We start from the raw sequence: 17,391 nt of genomic DNA, 5'->3' as shown, positions 1-17,391 counted from the left end.
CTTTATTTTTCTTTCTTTCTTTTTATTTTATATACCCCAATACATTTTTATTAGTTAACCTGCTAACATAAAAATATTTCCTGTTCTTAGTTATAGCAGCATACTTTCTTCCAAAGCCATTATATACATGATAAAAATTAGATGACTTACACAAAGACACAGAAAATAATTAGAAATAGGCAATTCAGATGATTCAGAAAATGAAGTTAATGAATATTTGACTTAAAAATCAATACAACGTCCCTTCCGTTCCCAATCTCCATAGCGAGTAGGTTCTGGGCCTCTGGGTCCACCTTTTTCTTTGGTGACTGGATTTATATCACCTGGAAATTTTTTCAGTGGTTCTTTCTCTAAGTGGGAATCCTCTGGTGCATCAAACCGGCCAACTGGTAACTCTGGCTTCCTCGTGGATTGTTTGACAGGTTTAGGCTTTCCTCCTTGTGAAGAACTCATTTTTCTCCAAGAAGGATACAGAAGGGGTGATTCTGTTCTGTTCCATGTGGAGGCCAAGAGGCGGATGAGCGATCCTTTGAGCCTAGTTGTGGTCATGGCCTTTATTTTTCTTTTGATACTGGGGCTACCCAGGGACTTGTGCTTGCTGGGGAAAAGAAAGAAAAGAAAAAGGAAAAAATATATATATATAAAGAAGGAAGCTGGGTATGGTGGAACAAATCTATAATTGCAGCAGTCAGGAAGTGGGTCAAGAGTTCCCAGTTCCAGGACAGCCTGGGCTATGTAGTGAGACCTGTCTTAAAAAACAACAACAACCAAAAAGAAAAAAAAAAACCAAACAAACAAGCAAACCCAAAACCCAAAACAACAACAACCGGGGTTGGGGGATGAATTTAAGCCTCAGTACTGAAATAAAAAAAGAAAGAACACAGATTATTTTTTCAAGAACAAAGAAAGCCAGAGGCTCACATGTATAGTCCCAGCTACTTAGATGGCTGAGACCTAGAGGATCATAGTTCAAGGCTAGCCCAGGAAGAAAAATCCCTGAGACTCTATCTCCAAAATAATCAGCAAAAGACAAGACTGGAGACATGGCCTAGGTGGTAGAACACCAGATTAAGCAAGCAAGCTGAGCTAGAGTGAGCTCTTTTGCATATTGCAAAAGGAAAAACAAAAAGATAACAGTGAAGAGGCAGTAGACAGATTCCCCTTCAGGTGCGCTTTATTTAGGGCTGAAGCAGCGCCCCCAGCCCTTAGTACAAGAGACAACAAAACCCACTCTCAGTTCTGGAATGGGAGCTGCTGGGCAGAGGGAAGTCAGTGAAGCTGTCTAGGGTCCTAATTTATGTCCTAATGCTCTGGGACAAGAGACAGGCCTTGACACTGAGGCTGGTAAGCATGGATAATTGGAGAGATGGAAACGTGAAGACTTCTTTCAAGATCCCTGCTTTAGCTGGGTGTTGGTAGCTCATGCCTGTAATCTCGGCTACCCAGGAGGATGAGATCTGAATTTAACAGTGCAAAGCCAGACCTCACAGACCACTCCGGGAGACTCCTGTGATCTCCAGTAAATCAATGAACCTCCAAAGTTCATGTTTTGCCTAAGGCCTTATCTTTACGAAGTCTCTATTTTACCCCCAGCTCACAGAGACTGGAGAGATAACTGACTTTCCTACCTGGCCCCACGTTTCAGGCCCAGCTGCCATTTGTTGAGGGACCCATTCACAATTACACTTCCACCAAAATCCCCAAACAATTGTTAAGAGCAGCTGCACACCAGTCTGTTGTGGCTGTGGGTCCTGCTGCTGGTAGGGCTAGCTTGGGATTGTATCTGGTTTATAATACAAATGTGCATATCAACTCCAGAGGGCACCCACTTAACCCCTCCACCCCCTCCAGCCGCACATTGGTGGCTCATACCTGTAATCCTAGCATTCATGAGGCTGAGATCTGAGGATTGTAGTTTGAATCCAACCTGGGCAGGAAAAGCCCTGAGACTCTCATCTCCAGTTAATCATCAGAAAACCCAAAGTGGAGGTGTGGCTCAAAATGGTAGAGCACTAGCCTTGAGCAAAAGAATTCAGAGATAGCAACCAGGCCCTGAGTTCAAGCCCCATGACAGACCAAAACAAACACCACCCCCCGAAAAAAAAAACCCTAAAATGTGTAGCTGTTTAACAGTGGCTCATGATATTTAATATTTTTACATCCTCTAGGCTGAGACCCAGAGAATCTTGGCTCAAAGTCAGCTCGGGAAGAAAAGACCATGAGAATCCATCTCCAGCAAAATGGAAGCAGCTTTATGATAGAGAACTGAGAGGCTCAAGTGGTAGAGGATCAGCTGGGAGAGAAAAAAAAGCTCAGTGAGAGCATGAGGTCCTGCTCTAATACAAGCATACCACAAAAAGGTAGTATTGGGTACAGCAGAGGATGCAACAATGGGCTCAAATTTGGCAGTTTCCTAAGGCTGATTTGATAATGCACACCAACTACTGATGAAATATGCTAGTAAGCCAGTATTTAACATAACCAGAATGCCACAAAAGACACCCAATAAAAACCACAGCAAACATGATTCCTGGAGAGAAGAAACTTTAGAAACCATTGCTGCACAATGGAAAAATGTAGTTATTTTGTAACATGGCATGGGGGGGGGGGTTTGAGTCCTCTGTTTAAGTCACAAGTAATGAAAGCCAACAGAGAGAGTACAAACAGAGCGAGAAGCACACAATTGAAAAATGTGGGGGGAAAAATTTTGGGGGGAAAAACACCCAAACCTGAGTGTATAAAAAGTACTTTCTTAATATTAAAAATAAAGGGCTGGGAAGTTGGCTCAGTGGTAGAGTGCTTGCCTTGCATGCATGAGGCCCTGGGTTCATTCCTCAGTACCACATAAGCAAAAAGAAAAAAGCCAGAAGTGGCGCTGTGGCTCAAGTGGTAGAGCGCTAGCCTTGAGCTGAAGAGCTGAGGGACAGCACTCAGGCCCATAGTTCAGGCCCCATGACTGGACCCAAAAAAAAAAAAAAAAAAAAAAATATATATATATATAAATAATACAACAGAATCAACAATTAGGGTTTTCGCATATTACAAAAAAGAAATTGAAATAAAGTTTTTGCTTGTGTTTGTACCAGTACTGGGGCTTGAATTCAGGGCCTGGGGTCTGTCCCTTAGCTTTTTCTGGCTGGTGTTCTACCACTTGAACCACACCTCCACTTCCAGCATTTTTTGGGTGGTTCAATAGAGATAGAAGAGTCTTAAGGGCCAGGGAATGTGGCTTAGTGATAGAGTGCTGCCTAGCCTGCACGAAGCCCTAGGTTTGATTCCTTAGTAGCACATAAACAGAAAAAGCCAGAATTAGCGCGGTGGTTCAAATGGTAGAGTGTTAGCCTTGAGCAATGGGACAGTGCCCAAGCCCTGAGTTCAAGCCCCAGGACTGTCCAAAGAGCAAGTCTCACAGGCTTTTCCTGCCCAAGGCATGCCAAATGATCCTCAGATCTCAGGCTCCTGAGTGGTTTAGGATTACAGGCATCAGAGCCACCAGCGAAGGGCTTTGAAATAATAATAATAAATGTTAAAGATGGCCTGCTATTGCTTGAATGGAGACAGGTCATTCTACCGGGTTGGCAGATTAAGCAACGTGACAGCAGATTACCTGGAGGCCGCGGGGAAGCGTGGGGAGAGGCAGGGCGGAAAAGCTTTTGTCAGCATCCCCAGGGGCCATCCCCCCCTCCCCACCCCCATCCTCACCCTCATCCTCGCCCCACAGGTTTCTCCATCCACACAGCACTGGCTCAAGACCACGCCCACCACAAAGACCACGCCCAGCCACAAGACCACGCCCACCGCCCCCTCTGGAGCCGCCCTCCCCCGCCACGTTCTGACCTCCAGCTGGGCCTCGGGGTCTCTTTCAGCCTTGTCTCCCTCCCTCCGTTGAGCCCACCCTCTGGATGGAGGGGGGAAGTCCAGCTGCCCACCCCTTCCCTACTGACCCCCCCCAACACACATACATCGGAGACCACTAAAGAAACGAGACTCCCTCTGCCTGAAAAGGTCCTGCGTGGCTGGTTCGCCCCCCGGTCCGGAAGCGGAAGTGATGTCACCAACTCCTCCCCGCCCCCCCATCGCCGCCTTTCTCCCCGCCCCCTGGGCTCGGCTGTCGGGACGCTGCCCTCCGTGATGGTCGCGGGTCTCCGGCGGGGCCTGGGTGAGGCTGGGTTGAAGAGAAAGGGGAAGTGAAGGCACGCGTTTGGCCCGAGGTGATGGGAGGAATCTCTTCGGAGAGGCCCGACGCGTCGGGACGGCGTGCCCCGGGGGGCTGCAGGCTCCCTCGCCCCGGCCCCCGCCCCCGGTGTGACCACCGTGTCTGAGGGGCCTCTCAGGCCGCCACCCCACCCCCACCGCACCCCCACCCCAGGTGCCGGGGCGGGAAGTGAGATCAGGGCTCGTCCTCCGCAGCCTCGCGGCCACCCTTCTAAAGCCTCCACTGTAACCTTGCACAATTTTTTTATTCCCCCTCCCCCGCCCCCCTTCCTCTCAAGGAATTGAATTGCCTGGGTTGGAGTCAGGAGGAACGGGCACTGCACCCTTCAGCAGCAAGGTGGGTCAGGAGAACCTCGCGCCCGCGCGCTCGCGCTCTCTCTCTCTCTCATTTTCAGGGGAATGAATGTTTCATCTGAAACTTGCGCTTTCTCTGGATGGCTTGTGTTTAATGGGGGGCACATTGCATTCTAGTAGGAAGTTAAATAACTTTCTCTCCGGAAGCCTGTAGGTTGCATGATGCCTTTATGCAAATATAAACCTGCAGAGACTTTAAATTCGTCTCTTTATTGCAGAAAATCAAGAATACTAAGCAATTCTCTCTCATGTGTGTGTGTCTGGCTGTGTGTGTTGGGGATGGAATCCAGGGCTTCATGCATGCTAAGAAATCCGTGGCCACATTCCTACCCCAGCACTAAGCTATGCTAGGCTTGTACCACTCCAAGACTTCTGGGAGAAAGAATGGCGGCTTTGTTAGGCTACTATTGATGAAGTTAACTGATGAAAATACATTTTCTGATGAACTATTTTTTTCCCCCTGTTCTGGGGCTTGAATTTAGGGCCTGGGCTGTGTCCGTGATCCTCTGCCACTTGAGCCGTAACACCGCTTCCAGCTCTTTCTGTGTATGTGGTACCGAGGAACTGAACTCAGGGCTTCCTGCATGCTAGGCAAGCACTCTACCACGAAGCCACATTCCTAGCCCTCTGGTGAACTATTTGACAGTCAGTTGAAAATTACAGGTATTAGCTGGGCACCCATGGGTCCATCCTATCTACCGATGAGGCTGAGACCTAGAGAAGCTTAGTTGGAGGCCATACTGGGGCAGAAAAGTCTGTGAGACTGTCTCTGAAAGGTGGAAGGAGCTGGGCCACGCTAGTGGCTCACGCCTGTAATCCTAGCTACTCAGGAGATGGAGATCTGAAGGATCCATAGTCAAAGGCAACTTGATCAGGAAAGTCCACAAGAATCTTAATCTCCCATTAACCAGCAAAAAGCTGGAAGGTGAGCTGTGGCTCAAGTAGTAAAAACAGTAACATTGGGGCTGGGAAGGTGGCTAAGTGGTAGAGTGCTTGTCTTGCATGCATGAGGCCCTGGGTTCGAGTCTGCAGCACCCCCATAAGCAGAAAAAGCCAGAAGTGGCACTATGGCTTAAGTGGTAGAGCACTCGCCTTGAGCTGAAGAGCTGAGGGACAGCGCCCAGGTCCAGAGTTCAGGCCCCATGACCTACAAAAAACAAAAAACCCCACAAAAAACATTAACATAAAAAAAAGATCAGGGACAGCACCCAGGCTTTGAATTTAAGCCTCAGTGCCAGCACCAAGGTTAAAAAAAAGAGAAAAGCTGGGTGCTGGTGGTTCATGCCTGTAATCCTAGCTACTCAGGAGGCTGAGATCTGAGAATCACTGTTCAAAGCCAGCTTGGGCAGGAAAGTCTGTGAGACTCTTATCTGCAATAAACCATTAGAAAACCAGAAATGGCGCTGTGGCCCAAGTGGTAGGGCACTCACCTTAAGCTGAAGAGCTGAGGGACAGCGCCCAGGCCCAGAGTTCAAGCCCCACAGCCAACAACAACAACAAAAAAGGAAAAAAAAGAGAAGTATTCATCTTAGGACATGTTTGTATTTATAAACTGTCAAAGCCTCTTTGAATGGCTTTCAGTTCACTTTGGGGTTCTGCCTATCCAAACTAGGACTCCCATTTTCCCAGGGAATGTTCTAGACCATTCTGTGTGGGATTGTGGAATCAATTCCACAGTAAATGAAGGGACCACTTTCCTGCAGCAAGGGCTCTGAAGAGATGTTTTGACATTGGCTGGACATTAGACCATATTTGCCTCATTTTTGGCAGTACTAGAGTTTGAACTCACAGCCTCATACTGCTGGACTAGAACCCTACCACTTGAGTTCCATTGCCTCTTCTGGTTCTTCGGTGGTTCATTGGAGATAAGAATTTCATGGACTTTTCTGTCCCTGGCTGGCTTTGAACGAAATCCTCAGATCTCAGCCTCCTGAGAAGCTAGGATTACAGGTGTGAGCCACTGGTGTCTGGATAATGTTTTTACTTTTTGGTAGTACTGGAGTTCGAACTCATGGCTTCAACCTTGTTGGACAGGTGCTCTTCCACTTGAAGCCTGTCTAGCTGAAGTTTTCCCTCCTTTAATGTCTCTCCAATAGTCCCACTACTGGGAAAAAATTTGTGTCTATGTGAGCTGGTCTGGGCACTGTTCCTGAGTTTCATTTTGCTTAAGGCAAGCGCTCTACCACTTGAGCCACAGGGCCAGTTTCAGCTTTTTCTGAGTAGTTTATTGGAGATTTTAGAGACTCATGTACTTTGCTGCCCAGGTTGTCTTTGAACTTTGATCCCCAGAACTCAGCCTCCTGAGTAGCAGGGATTACAGGTATGACTCACCAGTGCCCGGTTTAAAGTTTTGCTTTTATTTTTTGTGGTGGTGGGGGTGTTTCATAAGGGCCTCAGGTGTGCAGTGCAAACACTATTACCAACTGACCTCTTTTCCCCCAGCCCTGCAGACAAAAATTACCATGTTCAGGGCCAAGGAGAACTACTTAAACCAGTGTTTTGGGGTGTGGTGGTGCACACTGGTAATCCCAGCTTCTTGGCAGGCGGAGATTAGATTGATTGCAGGTCCAGATCAACTCAGGCAAAAATTTAGGTGATACCCCTTTTCAACAGGAAGTCTGTGGGTGGTAATGTGTGTCTGTCATCACAGCTACCAGAGAAAGTTAAGGAAGATTGAGAGTCCAAGTCCCAACCAAAAACAAACAAACAAACAAAAAACTAAAGCCAAAAGGGTTGGGAGTACAGCTCAAGACTAAAATTGTAAGTTAACCTGCAATATTTGTGTTAAAAATATACACAAACATGTAACAATAAATATATATATAACTATGTAGAAATAAATGTGTATATGTAAGTATATATATGTGTACACACACACACACACACACACACACACACACACATATGCCAGGACCTGATGGCTCTCTTATAATCCTAATTACTCAAGAGGCTGAGAGGTGAGGACTGCAGTTCTCAGACAACCTGGGCAGGAAAGTCTGTGAGACTCTTTTCTCCAATAAACCAGCAAAAAGATAAAATGCAGTTGTGACTCACAGTGGTAGAGTGATATAGCCTTGAGCAAAAAAAAAAAAAAAAAAAAGCTCATGGACAGTACCTAGGCCCTGAGGTTAAGCCCCAAGACCAGCACAAGAATAAATAAATAGATTGATTGAAATAATTGGAAAGAGAGAAAATACATCCCTATAGTTCCTGCTTCTGTACTTGGTATCAAGGTGTACTTTATGTGGGTATTTCCTTAGCTCTTTGGGGGAAGGGAGTTGTCTGGGGCTTGAACTCTGGGCCTGGCGCTTGACCACTTGAGTCACAGCTCCACTTCTGGCTTTTTGGTGCTTAAGTGGAGATAAGTGTCTCACAGACTTGCCCTCCTGGGCTGGTTTCAAACTGTGATCTCAGCCTCCTGAGTAGCTAGGATTACAGGTGTGAGCTACCTTGCCTGACAGTTTCTCCCTTTATGGCTCTGGGAGTAGAAGCCATGTTCCTATGTGAGGATCTAGGCAATTGCTCTGTCACTGAGCTCCACCCTCTGCCCTGTCTGAGCCTTCATTTTGAAGTTCTACCTCATGTCCATTAGGCATCTGATATAACCACCTGATTGTGCAGATGTGCATGTGTTACAATTCCTCTGCAGTGAAGTGAGTTTCTATTTCTTACAAGTAGTGCTGTGTGCTGGGTGGTGTGGTATGCCTATAATCCCAGCCCTTGGGAGTGAGTGCTTGTAGCTCTCGCATGTAATCTTAGCTACTCTGAGGGCTGAGATAGGAGGATTGTGTCTCAGTTGGTCCAGGCTGGGAAGTTTGTGAGACTCTTATTTCTAACTAACCAGCAAAAAGCTGGAAGTGAGCTGGCTCAAGTGGTAGAGCACTAGCCTTGAGGTAGAAAAAAACTAAGGGGGGCGGGCCTGGGAAGTGGCTCAGTGGTAGAGAGCTTGCCTTGCATGCCTGAGGCCCTGGGTTCGATTCCTCAGCACCACATAAGCAAAAAGAAAAAAGCCGGAAGTGGCGCTGTGGCTCATGTGGTTGAGTGCTAGCCTTGATCTGAAGAGCTGAGGGACAGCACCCAGGCCCATAGTTCAAGCCCCACGACCAGACCTCCCCCCCCCAAAACTAAAAAGGGTGGTACAGCTGGATGCTGGTGGCTCACACCTGTCATCCTAGCTACTCAGGAGGCTGAGATCCGAGGATCGAGGTCCAAAGCCAGCCTAGGCAGCAAAATTCTGTGAGACTTTTTATCTCCAGTTAACCACCAGAAAAAAACAGAAGTGGAGCTGTGGCTCAAGTGGTAGAGCACTAAGCCATGCCGGGACAATGCCTAGGCCCTGAGTTCAAGCCCCAGAACCAGCGCGCGCACGCACACACACACACACACAAAGTTAGCTGATGTAATATCATAGTTCTCGAGTAGACAATACTAGTTTCATAGGGCAAGAACCCATGTGTGATGTTTATTGACTGATATTTGCTGTTGCTGACCACTGAATGTGAACAGGACTCCATGTCACCCTGAGTACGGAGGAATGGGGGATGCCACTGTCCACTTGGACTCCTAAGCTGTGCTCGCCTTGGCCCCAGGGAAGGGAGTGTGTGGGCTCCGTAGAAGATGGCAGCCATCGATCTCTGCCATGGTAAGTCCTCCTTGTGGCCTCCATGGGCGAGGCTCTGCAGCTGCTTCCTTTACCAAGAGCTGAATTGGAACTGTGTTGTCAGTGCTCACACCTGTCATCCTAGCTACTCAGGAGGCTGAGATCTGAGGATTGTAATTTGAAGCCAGCCCAGGTATGAAAGTCTGTGAGATTCTTAACTCTAATAAACTACTCAGAAAAGCTGAAGTGGTGGTTCATTGGAGATAAGAGTCTCACAGGCTTTCCTGCTGGGCTGGCTTCAAACCACAATCCTTAGATCTCAGTCTCCTGAGGTATGAGCCATGGGACGCCTGGTGTCCACGAGACATCTCCAATTAACAACCAAAAAACTCGAAGTGGAGCTATGGCTCAAGGGGTAGAGTGCTAGCCGTGAGTGTAAAGTCTCAAGGACAGTGCCCAGGCCCTGAGTTCAAGCCCAAGGACTGCCCCACCCTTAAAGGCCCCTCTGGGTTCTGATTCTCTCTGTGTTTCCTTCCAGGCCTTCTTTTCAGAGAGCCTGTCCATGTGTATGAAGAAGAGTCAGCAGTAGATGGGACAGTGGCTGACCGCCAGGAAAGCTGTTCCCAGGTACAAGCGAGAGTGCAATGCTACAGAGGCAAGCTCTTCCTTCCACAAGCTACACACCTTCCTTCTGGATATACTCACCTGCAGGGTTCTGTTACTCACCCTGGACTGGGGTTTGAACTCAGGGCCTTGCACTCAGGTGTTCTATCACTTGAGGCATGTCCTCAGCCCTTTTTGCTTTCGTTACTTTTTTTCAGATAGGATCTAGCACTTTTAGCTTGAATAAGCCTTGGACTGCGATCCTACTTACGGGTCCTGCGTAGCTGGAATTGTAGATGTGTACTGCCACCCCCAGCTTGTTTGTTGAGATGATGGTGTGGCTGGGGGGGGGGGGTGGGGGAGGGGGGCCGTGGGGAGGGGAGGAGTCTTCCTCTTTGCCCTGGATAGCTTTGAACTGCAGTCGTCAGAGCTACCTCCTAAGTAGCTAAGATGAAAGGCATCAACTCCACCCATGGCCAGAACTTCTTAAAGGAAATACAATCTCACCAAAAGGACTGAGTCTGTAGTTGAATTTTTCCAGGGAGCTCAGCCTTATATTGGTCTCAAAAATCATGCCAGTAGTGATAAATGATATTTCATGGCTGAGTTCAGTGCTGATAAAGGTTTGATGTAGACAGGGTTCCATAGAAAACTGCACTAGAGGAATGGAAAGCGGGCATGGCTGTCCCAATTGTTAGTAAGTCATAATTTGTCCTGGGGCTCTTGCGGATTGAACCCAGGATTATATCATGCTAGGTAGGCTGTCTATCTATCTGTCTGTCTATCTATCTATCTATCTATCTATTTTTTTTTTTTGTCGGTCGTGGGGCTTGAACTCTGGGCCTGGGCGCTGTCCCTCAGCTCTTCAGCTCAAGGCGAGCGCTCTACCACTTGAGCTACAGCGCCACTTCCGGTTTTCTGGTGGTTTATTGGAGATAGGAGTCTCATGGTCTCTCCTGCCTGGGCTGGCTTTGAACCGCGATCCTCAGATCTCAGCCTCCTGAATAGCTAGGATTACAGGCGTGAGCCACCAGCGCCCGGCTTCTATCTATCTATTTTTGAGACAGGCTCTGGACATGTATACTAACCTGGAACTCGCTTTGTAGCCCAGCTTAGCCTCAGCCTCCTCAGTGCAGTGCTGGGATTAAAGGAATGAGCTGCTATCCCAGGCTCCTCCTAATTAGTCTTAAGCCTCATGTGATGACATAACTGACTTTTTTATTTTTTGATGCTGGTACTGGGGCTTGAACTCAGGTCTTAAGTTCTTGCTTGGCCTTTTTGCTAAAGGCCAGTGCTCTTCCACATTTCTTGATTTGCTGTGTGCTTGGACAGGTAGTAATGCAGATGACAGTATCTTTGTGCTTAAGGATTTAGTCTTTAACATTTCCCAGATACTTCAGTGTGCTCAGAACTTGCTACAATAGAGAAACAAGACATGGGTTCCTAGCTTGGAAGTGCTGCTGTAAAGTCATGTTTAGAGGTGCTGTTAGCTGGGTGCTGGTAGTTCATGCCTGTAATCCTAGCTTCTCAGGACTCCAAGATCTGAGGATTGTGGTTCAAAGCCAGCCCAGACAGGAAAGTTCATGAGACTCCAATGAACCACCAGAAAACCAGAAGTAGAGCTATGGTTCAGAATGGTAGAGTGCTAGCCTTGAATGAAAAACTGCAAAGGGACAGCTCCGAGGCCTTTAGTTCACACCTTAGTACCGGCACAAAAGCATAAAGCTACAGGAGTGCTATCAAAGATGAGGGCTGGGTGCTGGTGGCTCACGCCTGTCATCCTAGCTACTCAGGAGGCTGAGATCTGAGGATCATGGTTCAAAGCCAGCCCAGGCAGAAAAGTCCATGAGACTCTTATCTCCAATAAACCACTAGAAAACCAGAAGTGGTGCTGTGGCTCAAGTGGTAGAGTGCTCGCCTTGAGCTGAAGAGCTGAGGGACAGTGCCCAGTCCCAGAGACCAAGAAAAAAAAGACATGGGGGTCAGAGGCCACAGTGAGTGACGTTAAAGGAGAGCCCCTAGCCTGATACCTGCTCCCCCCGAAGAAAGGATTTTGGGGAGACTTCAGAGCCACATCTAGGCATTTGTTCTCCACGAATACCAGCAGAGCTCACAGTTGGCTCAAAGCAGCATGTGTCTGTGTGTATGTGTGATGGTTTAGGATTGCGTGACCTTTGACGATGTGGCTGTGGAATTCACACCAGAGGAGTGGACGCTGTTGGACTCAGCTCAGAGAACCCTGTATAGGGACGTGATGTTGGAGAACTACAAGAACCTGGCTACCTTGGGTAAGGCTGCGTCCTTCCTTCTAACCTACCCCAGAACCCACTGGGGGCCTTACTGTCTGAACACAGTGAAACTTAATGATCCTGCCTCCTTAGCTTCCCTCGTGCTGGGATTACAGGCATGTGCTACCATTCCCCACAAAGTAGATCCATTTTGTCAGTATTCATTATGTCTGTGTGTGTTTGTGAGGGGTGGGGTAGGTGGAGCTCTCCCACTAAGCCCTGGAATGAAAGTCTTTGTGCTTTGTAAATGTATAGAGCAGATATCAGCCTGCAGTTGGCTGAGCAAGCACTCGACCCCTAGACCCTAGTGTGCGCCTTGGCACACATTTGGAATGGGTGTCATTGCTTTGGATGGGCCTGCACTCTCCTTAGTCCATGAAGGTTATTATCAGTCACCTCCATGAGCCTCTGCCATTCTTGTGTCCTCGTCCTCCCCCCTCCCCGCCTCCATCCCTTCACAGGGTGTCAGTTCTTCATGCCTCGTGTGATCCTCTGGTTAACACAAGAAGTGTTGGGGCCTGTGGAAAGCGCAGGAATTCAGGGTGAGTATCTGTGAATGAGTTCCTCTGGTGTTGCGTCCACTGTTGACGTTTCTCCAGATGGACTTGGTGTCAGGAGGTGGAAGCCACTGTCTACTCAACCCTCTGCTCTGCCTTATACAGCTTACCTGGTCTGCTTCTACTGGGGAACCCTGTGGGCTGCTTTCCCAGATCTTTCTTCCTTTCATTTTCTAGTCATCTCCACTTCCACTTTCATAGACTTAGTTTGTATGAACTTGCTAGCATGTTGACTGCCCCTCCACCCACGTCTTTATGTCTTTGTTATTTTTCCCCTGCATTGCTGGGAAGGGAACCCTGTGTCTTGCGTATACAACACAGGCTCTTAACTATAGAGCCACACCACCTGGTGCTATTGCTAAATTCTTACTTTAATTTTTTTGCTGGTCATTGGGCTTCAATTCAGGGTCAGGGCTCTGCCCCTAAGCTCTTTTTGATCAAGGCTAGTGCTCTACCACTTTGAGGCATAGCGCCACTTCCCATTTTCTGGTGGTTCATTGGAGTTAAGTGTCTCACAGGGCTGGGAAGGTGGCTCAGTGGTAGAGCGCTTGCCTTGCATGCATGAGGCCCTGGGTTCGATTCCTCAGCACTACATAAGCAAAAAGAAAAAAGCCGGAAGTGGTGCTGTGGCTCAAGTGGTAGAGCGCTAGCCTTGAGCTGAAGAGCTGAGGGACAGCGCCCAGGTCCAGAGTTTAGGCCCCACGACTGGACCCAAAAAAAAAAAAAAAGTCTCACAGACTTTCCTGCCTGGGCTGGTTTCGAATCTCAATTTTCAGATCTCAGCCTGCTGAGTAGCTAGGGTTACAGGTGTGAGCCACTGTGCATGGCTTACTTTAATTGTTTGAATTTACTTTTTGGTATGGGTACTGAACTGAGAGCCTCATGCTCTAGCTTGGCTTTTTTGCTCAAGGTTGATACTCTACCACTGGAGCCATGCTTCTACTTGCAACTTTTTGCTTGTTAAATGGAGATAAGTTTGGTGGTTTTGTCTGCCCAGATTGTTTGTGTTTGGTCTGTTGTGGGGCTTGAACTCAGGGCTTGAACTCAGGTCCTGGGCACTGTCCCTGAGCTTTTTGCACAAGGCTAGTGCACTCCCATTTTGAGCCCTAGTACCACTTCCAATTTTCTTATGATTCATTGAAGATAAGTCTCACAGACTTACCTTCTTGGGCCGGCTTGGAACTGTGAGTGCTCTACTGCTCGAGCCACAGCACTACTTCTGGTTTTCTAGTGGTTTATTGGAGATAAGACTCTCACAGACTTTCCTGCCTGGGCTGGCTTTGAACCGTGACCCTCAGATCTCAGCCTCCTGAGTAGCTAGGATTACAGGCGTGAGCCACCGGAGCCTGGCTTGGCTTGCAAGTTTTACATAGCAAAATGCTCAAGTAATCTGTCCTTTTCTTCTCTTCCCCTTCCTCTTCCTTTTCCTTCTTTCCTCTCAACAGAATTCATTCAGTACTTCTGGCTGTACTTGAACTTAATTCTCCTGCTTCAGCCTCACAAGTAGTAGGATTATAAGTGTGCACCACTTCTGGCTTACTCTTTCTCTTATATATGATTTCCAAACAAGAACAAATAACCCTTATTACTTTAATTCCTTTTGCCTGCCATTGATTTCCATTAGCCCTGATATTTTTCTTTCCGTTTAACTTCAGAATTAGAAGAGCAACCTAGAACCTGTGGATCAGAGCCTCAGAATTATTTTAGGATACCAACTTCCAGTGGGATATCAACGGTAAGGTCAGCAAAGGGGAATTTCTTATTTCCTGCTCTCACAAAAGAGAATTCTTTTCTGGGAATTCCTTTGTGGAAAATCCAGTAGGAGCTGTGTGAGGGGTACTGTGCACCCAGTGGGACACGGCACTGCCTCTGGACAGGTGCTGTGCACCGTGTGTTTAGAGATGCCGTAAAGCTAGTGTGATGTGGTACCATAAACCTAGTGTGGAGTAATGTCGTAAGTCTAACGTGGGGTGGTGCTGTAAACCTAGCATGGCAGGGCACCAGTGGCTCATCCCTGTCATCCTAGCTACTCAAGAGGCTGAGATCTGCGGATCACAGTTCAAGGCCAGCCTGGGCAGGAAAGTCCATGAGATTCTTATGTCCAATTAACCATTAAAGAAGAAAAAAAAGAAAATCTAAAGGTGGAGCTGTGGCTCAAGTGGTAGAGTGCCAGCCTTGAGCAAAAAAGCTGAGAGACCCGCCCAGGCCCTGAGTTCAAGCTCCAGAATTCACACACACACACACACACACACACACACACACACACACACACACACACACACACACACACACACACACACACACACACACACACACACACACACACACACACACACACACACACACACACACCAAAATACAAATAAACTAGCATGAAGCCACTGCTTTGTAGTTCTGCAAATGCTACTATACATAGGAGTTTTATGAGAATTTACACAGTCTCATTACAATTAGAGCCAGAGTCACTGCATTCTGGACAAGAGCTCCATCTTTTTAATTTTATTTATTTATTTATTTATTTTTTTAAGAGCTCCATCTTTTCTGAAAGGAATGAAGAGCTTTGGAAATGATGGTGTGTAATCGGAAGTGTCATAGGGATCACCAAAAAAACGTTTCTGCCCTCAGGTGGTAAAGTGTACGTTTATGTCTGCACAGTGCCTTAATCCCATCCATCCTTCATTCACAGGCAAGCAGCTTCCACAGAGGGGAGCCGGGTGACCTTCCACCGTGTGGAGAAGCCTTGGGTGGACAAGTGCACCTTCATAGCCCTGTGGGAAGGGAGGATCCAGGGTTCACGTCTGAGTGCAGCTGGTATGGAAAAGATGTGCTTTCTTTGTTTAAGGAAATGCATCCAGGACAGAAGGAGTCTGAGTTTAATCAGTGTGGAAGTGCCTTGGGCCTCTCCCGGAACATTATATACCAGAGAAGCGAGATGCGAGAAAAACGCTTCGAGTGCACAGACTGTGGTGACGCCTTCTTAAAACAGGCCTACCTTCCTCCAGACACGAGGACTGAGGGTAGAGATCCTCACGCGTGGGGAAAATACGGGAGTGGATTCCTTCACTCCAACTTGGCTATGCGGCTTCCAGTTCTCAGCATGAGAAAACCCTACGAGTGTGAGGACTATGGGAAGGACTTCCCGTACTTCACCTGCCTTCAGAACCCCATGGGACTCTGCCCAGGAGACAAGGTCTGTGAGTGCAAGCAGTGTTGGGGAGCCCTGGGCGTCTCCCCACACCTCCCCCAGTACGTGAGCCTTCATCCTCGTACCCACGAGAAATCCAAAACGTGTCAGGAATGCGGGAAGTCCTTTGCTAATTTCTCCCGCCTCTCTGCCCACGTGAAAACGCACAGTGGAGAAAAACCCTTCGTGTGTAAGGAGTGCGGGAAATCCTTCAAAAACATCTCGTACCTCAACGATCACGTGCGGATCCACACGGGCGTCAAGTCGTACAAGTGCGTGGAGTGTGGGAAGGCGTTCTTGCGCTGGTCCGGCCTGACCGAGCACGTCCGAGTTCACACGGGAGAGAAACCCTACGAGTGTAAGGAGTGTGGCAAAGCGTTCTCGCGATCCACGCAGCTCACCGAGCACCTGCGGACGCACACGGGCATCAAGCCCTACGAGTGTAAGGAGTGTGGGAAAGCCTTCACACAGTATTCGGGCCTTGCCACCCACGTCCGCATCCACAGCGGAGAGAAGCCCTTCGCGTGCAAGGAATGTGGCAAAGCCTTCACCAGAACCTCTGGCCTCATCCACCATGTGCGGACCCACACCGGGGAGAAGCCATTTGAATGCGTGCACTGTGGGAAAACCTTCATCACCTCATCCCATCGCACGAAGCACCTGAAAATCCACAGTGGGGAAAAGCCGTTCGTGTGCAACATCTGCGGGAAAGCGTTCATCTACTCCACGTCGCTCAACATCCACATGCGTACGCACACGGGCGAGAAACCCTACATCTGCAAGGAGTGTGGGAAAGCCTTTGCGGTGTACTCTCGCCTCAGGAAACACGCGAGGGTCCACACTACCGAGAAGCCCTACGAATGTGAGGGCATGGGGGTCGCCATTTAGCCCACCTGCTGCCATGTTTCAATGCCAACAGTGCCACCAAAGAGCATCAGATTATTATTTATTATTATAATGATTTTAATAATTATTATTGCCGGTCCTACGGCTGGAACTCAGGGCCTGGGTGCACTACCCCTGAGCTTTTTATGCCCATGGCATACCATGGCATACCACTTGAGCCACACCATCACTTCTGGCTTTTTGTATGGTTCATTGGAGATAAAAAGAGTCTTCTGGGCTTTCCTGCCCAGGCTGGATTTGAACCACGATTCTCACATCTCAGCCTCCTGAGTAGCTAAGGATGACAGGTGTGAGCCACCAGTGCCTGGCTAGATTAAATTAGTCTTAACTGCCTTGTGTAGTTTGTAGCAGCTGACTGCTCTTAGATGCCATCCTGATTGGCTGAATAAGATCTGTCCATTCCCCCTGGGACTCTCTTATAGTTTTTAATCTTTGGGGCATTGCTGGGGATCAAACCCAGGATCTCATACATATTAGGCAAGTACTCAACCATTGAGCTACCTGCCTGCCTCCTGCCCGCTCCCGCCACCCCCCCCACCCCCCCAAACCCATTTGTGCACTTGAGCCTGAATGCTCAAGGCTTGGGCTGGTGGTACTTGGAGTATTACTAAATGCTGTGTAAGGTAAGTGGAGTTGATCTGGTCTTGTCCCTCATTGGTTAGTGCTGCCAGCGTGGCTTGTTCA

General features: G+C 48.2%; 2 protein-coding genes across 4 annotated transcripts; one reads left to right on the top strand and one right to left on the bottom strand.

Annotated features, from left to right (window-relative positions):
- Sdhaf4 (succinate dehydrogenase complex assembly factor 4) lies at window positions 1-4,047 on the bottom strand. 3 transcript variants are annotated; one of them, XM_042693799.1, is made up of 2 exons: window positions 3,963-4,047; window positions 1-598 (listed from the first exon to the last, which is right to left on the bottom strand). In XM_042693799.1, the coding sequence occupies exon 2, from the start codon at window positions 547-549 to the stop codon at window positions 223-225; it is 327 nt and encodes a 108-aa protein (XP_042549733.1). In that variant the 5' UTR covers window positions 550-598; window positions 3,963-4,047; the 3' UTR covers window positions 1-222. The 3 variants fall into 3 exon arrangements, with proteins under 3 accessions (XP_042549733.1, XP_042549734.1, XP_042549735.1); XM_042693800.1 differs by lacking the exon at window positions 3,963-4,047 and adding an exon at window positions 3,838-3,935; XM_042693801.1 differs by lacking the exon at window positions 3,963-4,047 and adding an exon at window positions 1,873-1,887.
- A 72-nt stretch (window positions 4,048-4,119) lies between these two features.
- On the top strand, window positions 4,120-16,801 carry LOC122119697 (zinc finger protein 561-like). Its single transcript, XM_042693729.1, has 8 exons — window positions 4,120-4,159; window positions 4,494-4,552; window positions 9,076-9,211; window positions 9,708-9,796; window positions 11,934-12,060; window positions 12,522-12,602; window positions 14,273-14,352; window positions 15,304-16,801. Exons 3-8 carry the CDS (start codon window positions 9,187-9,189, stop codon window positions 16,687-16,689), a joined length of 1,788 nt encoding a protein of 595 aa, XP_042549663.1. The 5' UTR covers window positions 4,120-4,159; window positions 4,494-4,552; window positions 9,076-9,186; the 3' UTR covers window positions 16,690-16,801.
- The last annotated feature ends 590 nt before the right edge of the window (window positions 16,802-17,391 follow it).

Source organism: Dipodomys spectabilis, unplaced genomic scaffold (genome assembly GCF_019054845.1).
Source record: "Dipodomys spectabilis isolate Male_0828 unplaced genomic scaffold, ASM1905484v1 ptg000173l, whole genome shotgun sequence".
NCBI lineage: Eukaryota > Metazoa > Chordata > Mammalia > Rodentia > Heteromyidae > Dipodomys > Dipodomys spectabilis.
This window is presented reverse-complemented; position numbering and strand designations above follow the sequence as displayed.

What these genes read in the sequence shown, in the direction of transcription:
- Sdhaf4 (XM_042693799.1), bottom strand. Translation starts at nt 549, where the DNA reads ATGACCACAACTAGGCTCAAAGGATCGCTCATCCGCCTCTTGGCCTCC.
- LOC122119697 (XM_042693729.1), top strand. Translation starts at nt 9,187, where the DNA reads ATGGCAGCCATCGATCTCTGCCATG. An exon ending in AGCCATCGATCTCTGCCATG is followed by an intron (nt 9,212 to 9,707) that starts GTAAGTCCTCCT and finishes GTTTCCTTCCAG; the next exon opens with GCCTTCTTTTCAGAGAGCCT. An exon ending in CAAGAACCTGGCTACCTTGG is followed by an intron (nt 12,061 to 12,521) that starts GTAAGGCTGCGT and finishes ATCCCTTCACAG; the next exon opens with GGTGTCAGTTCTTCATGCCT.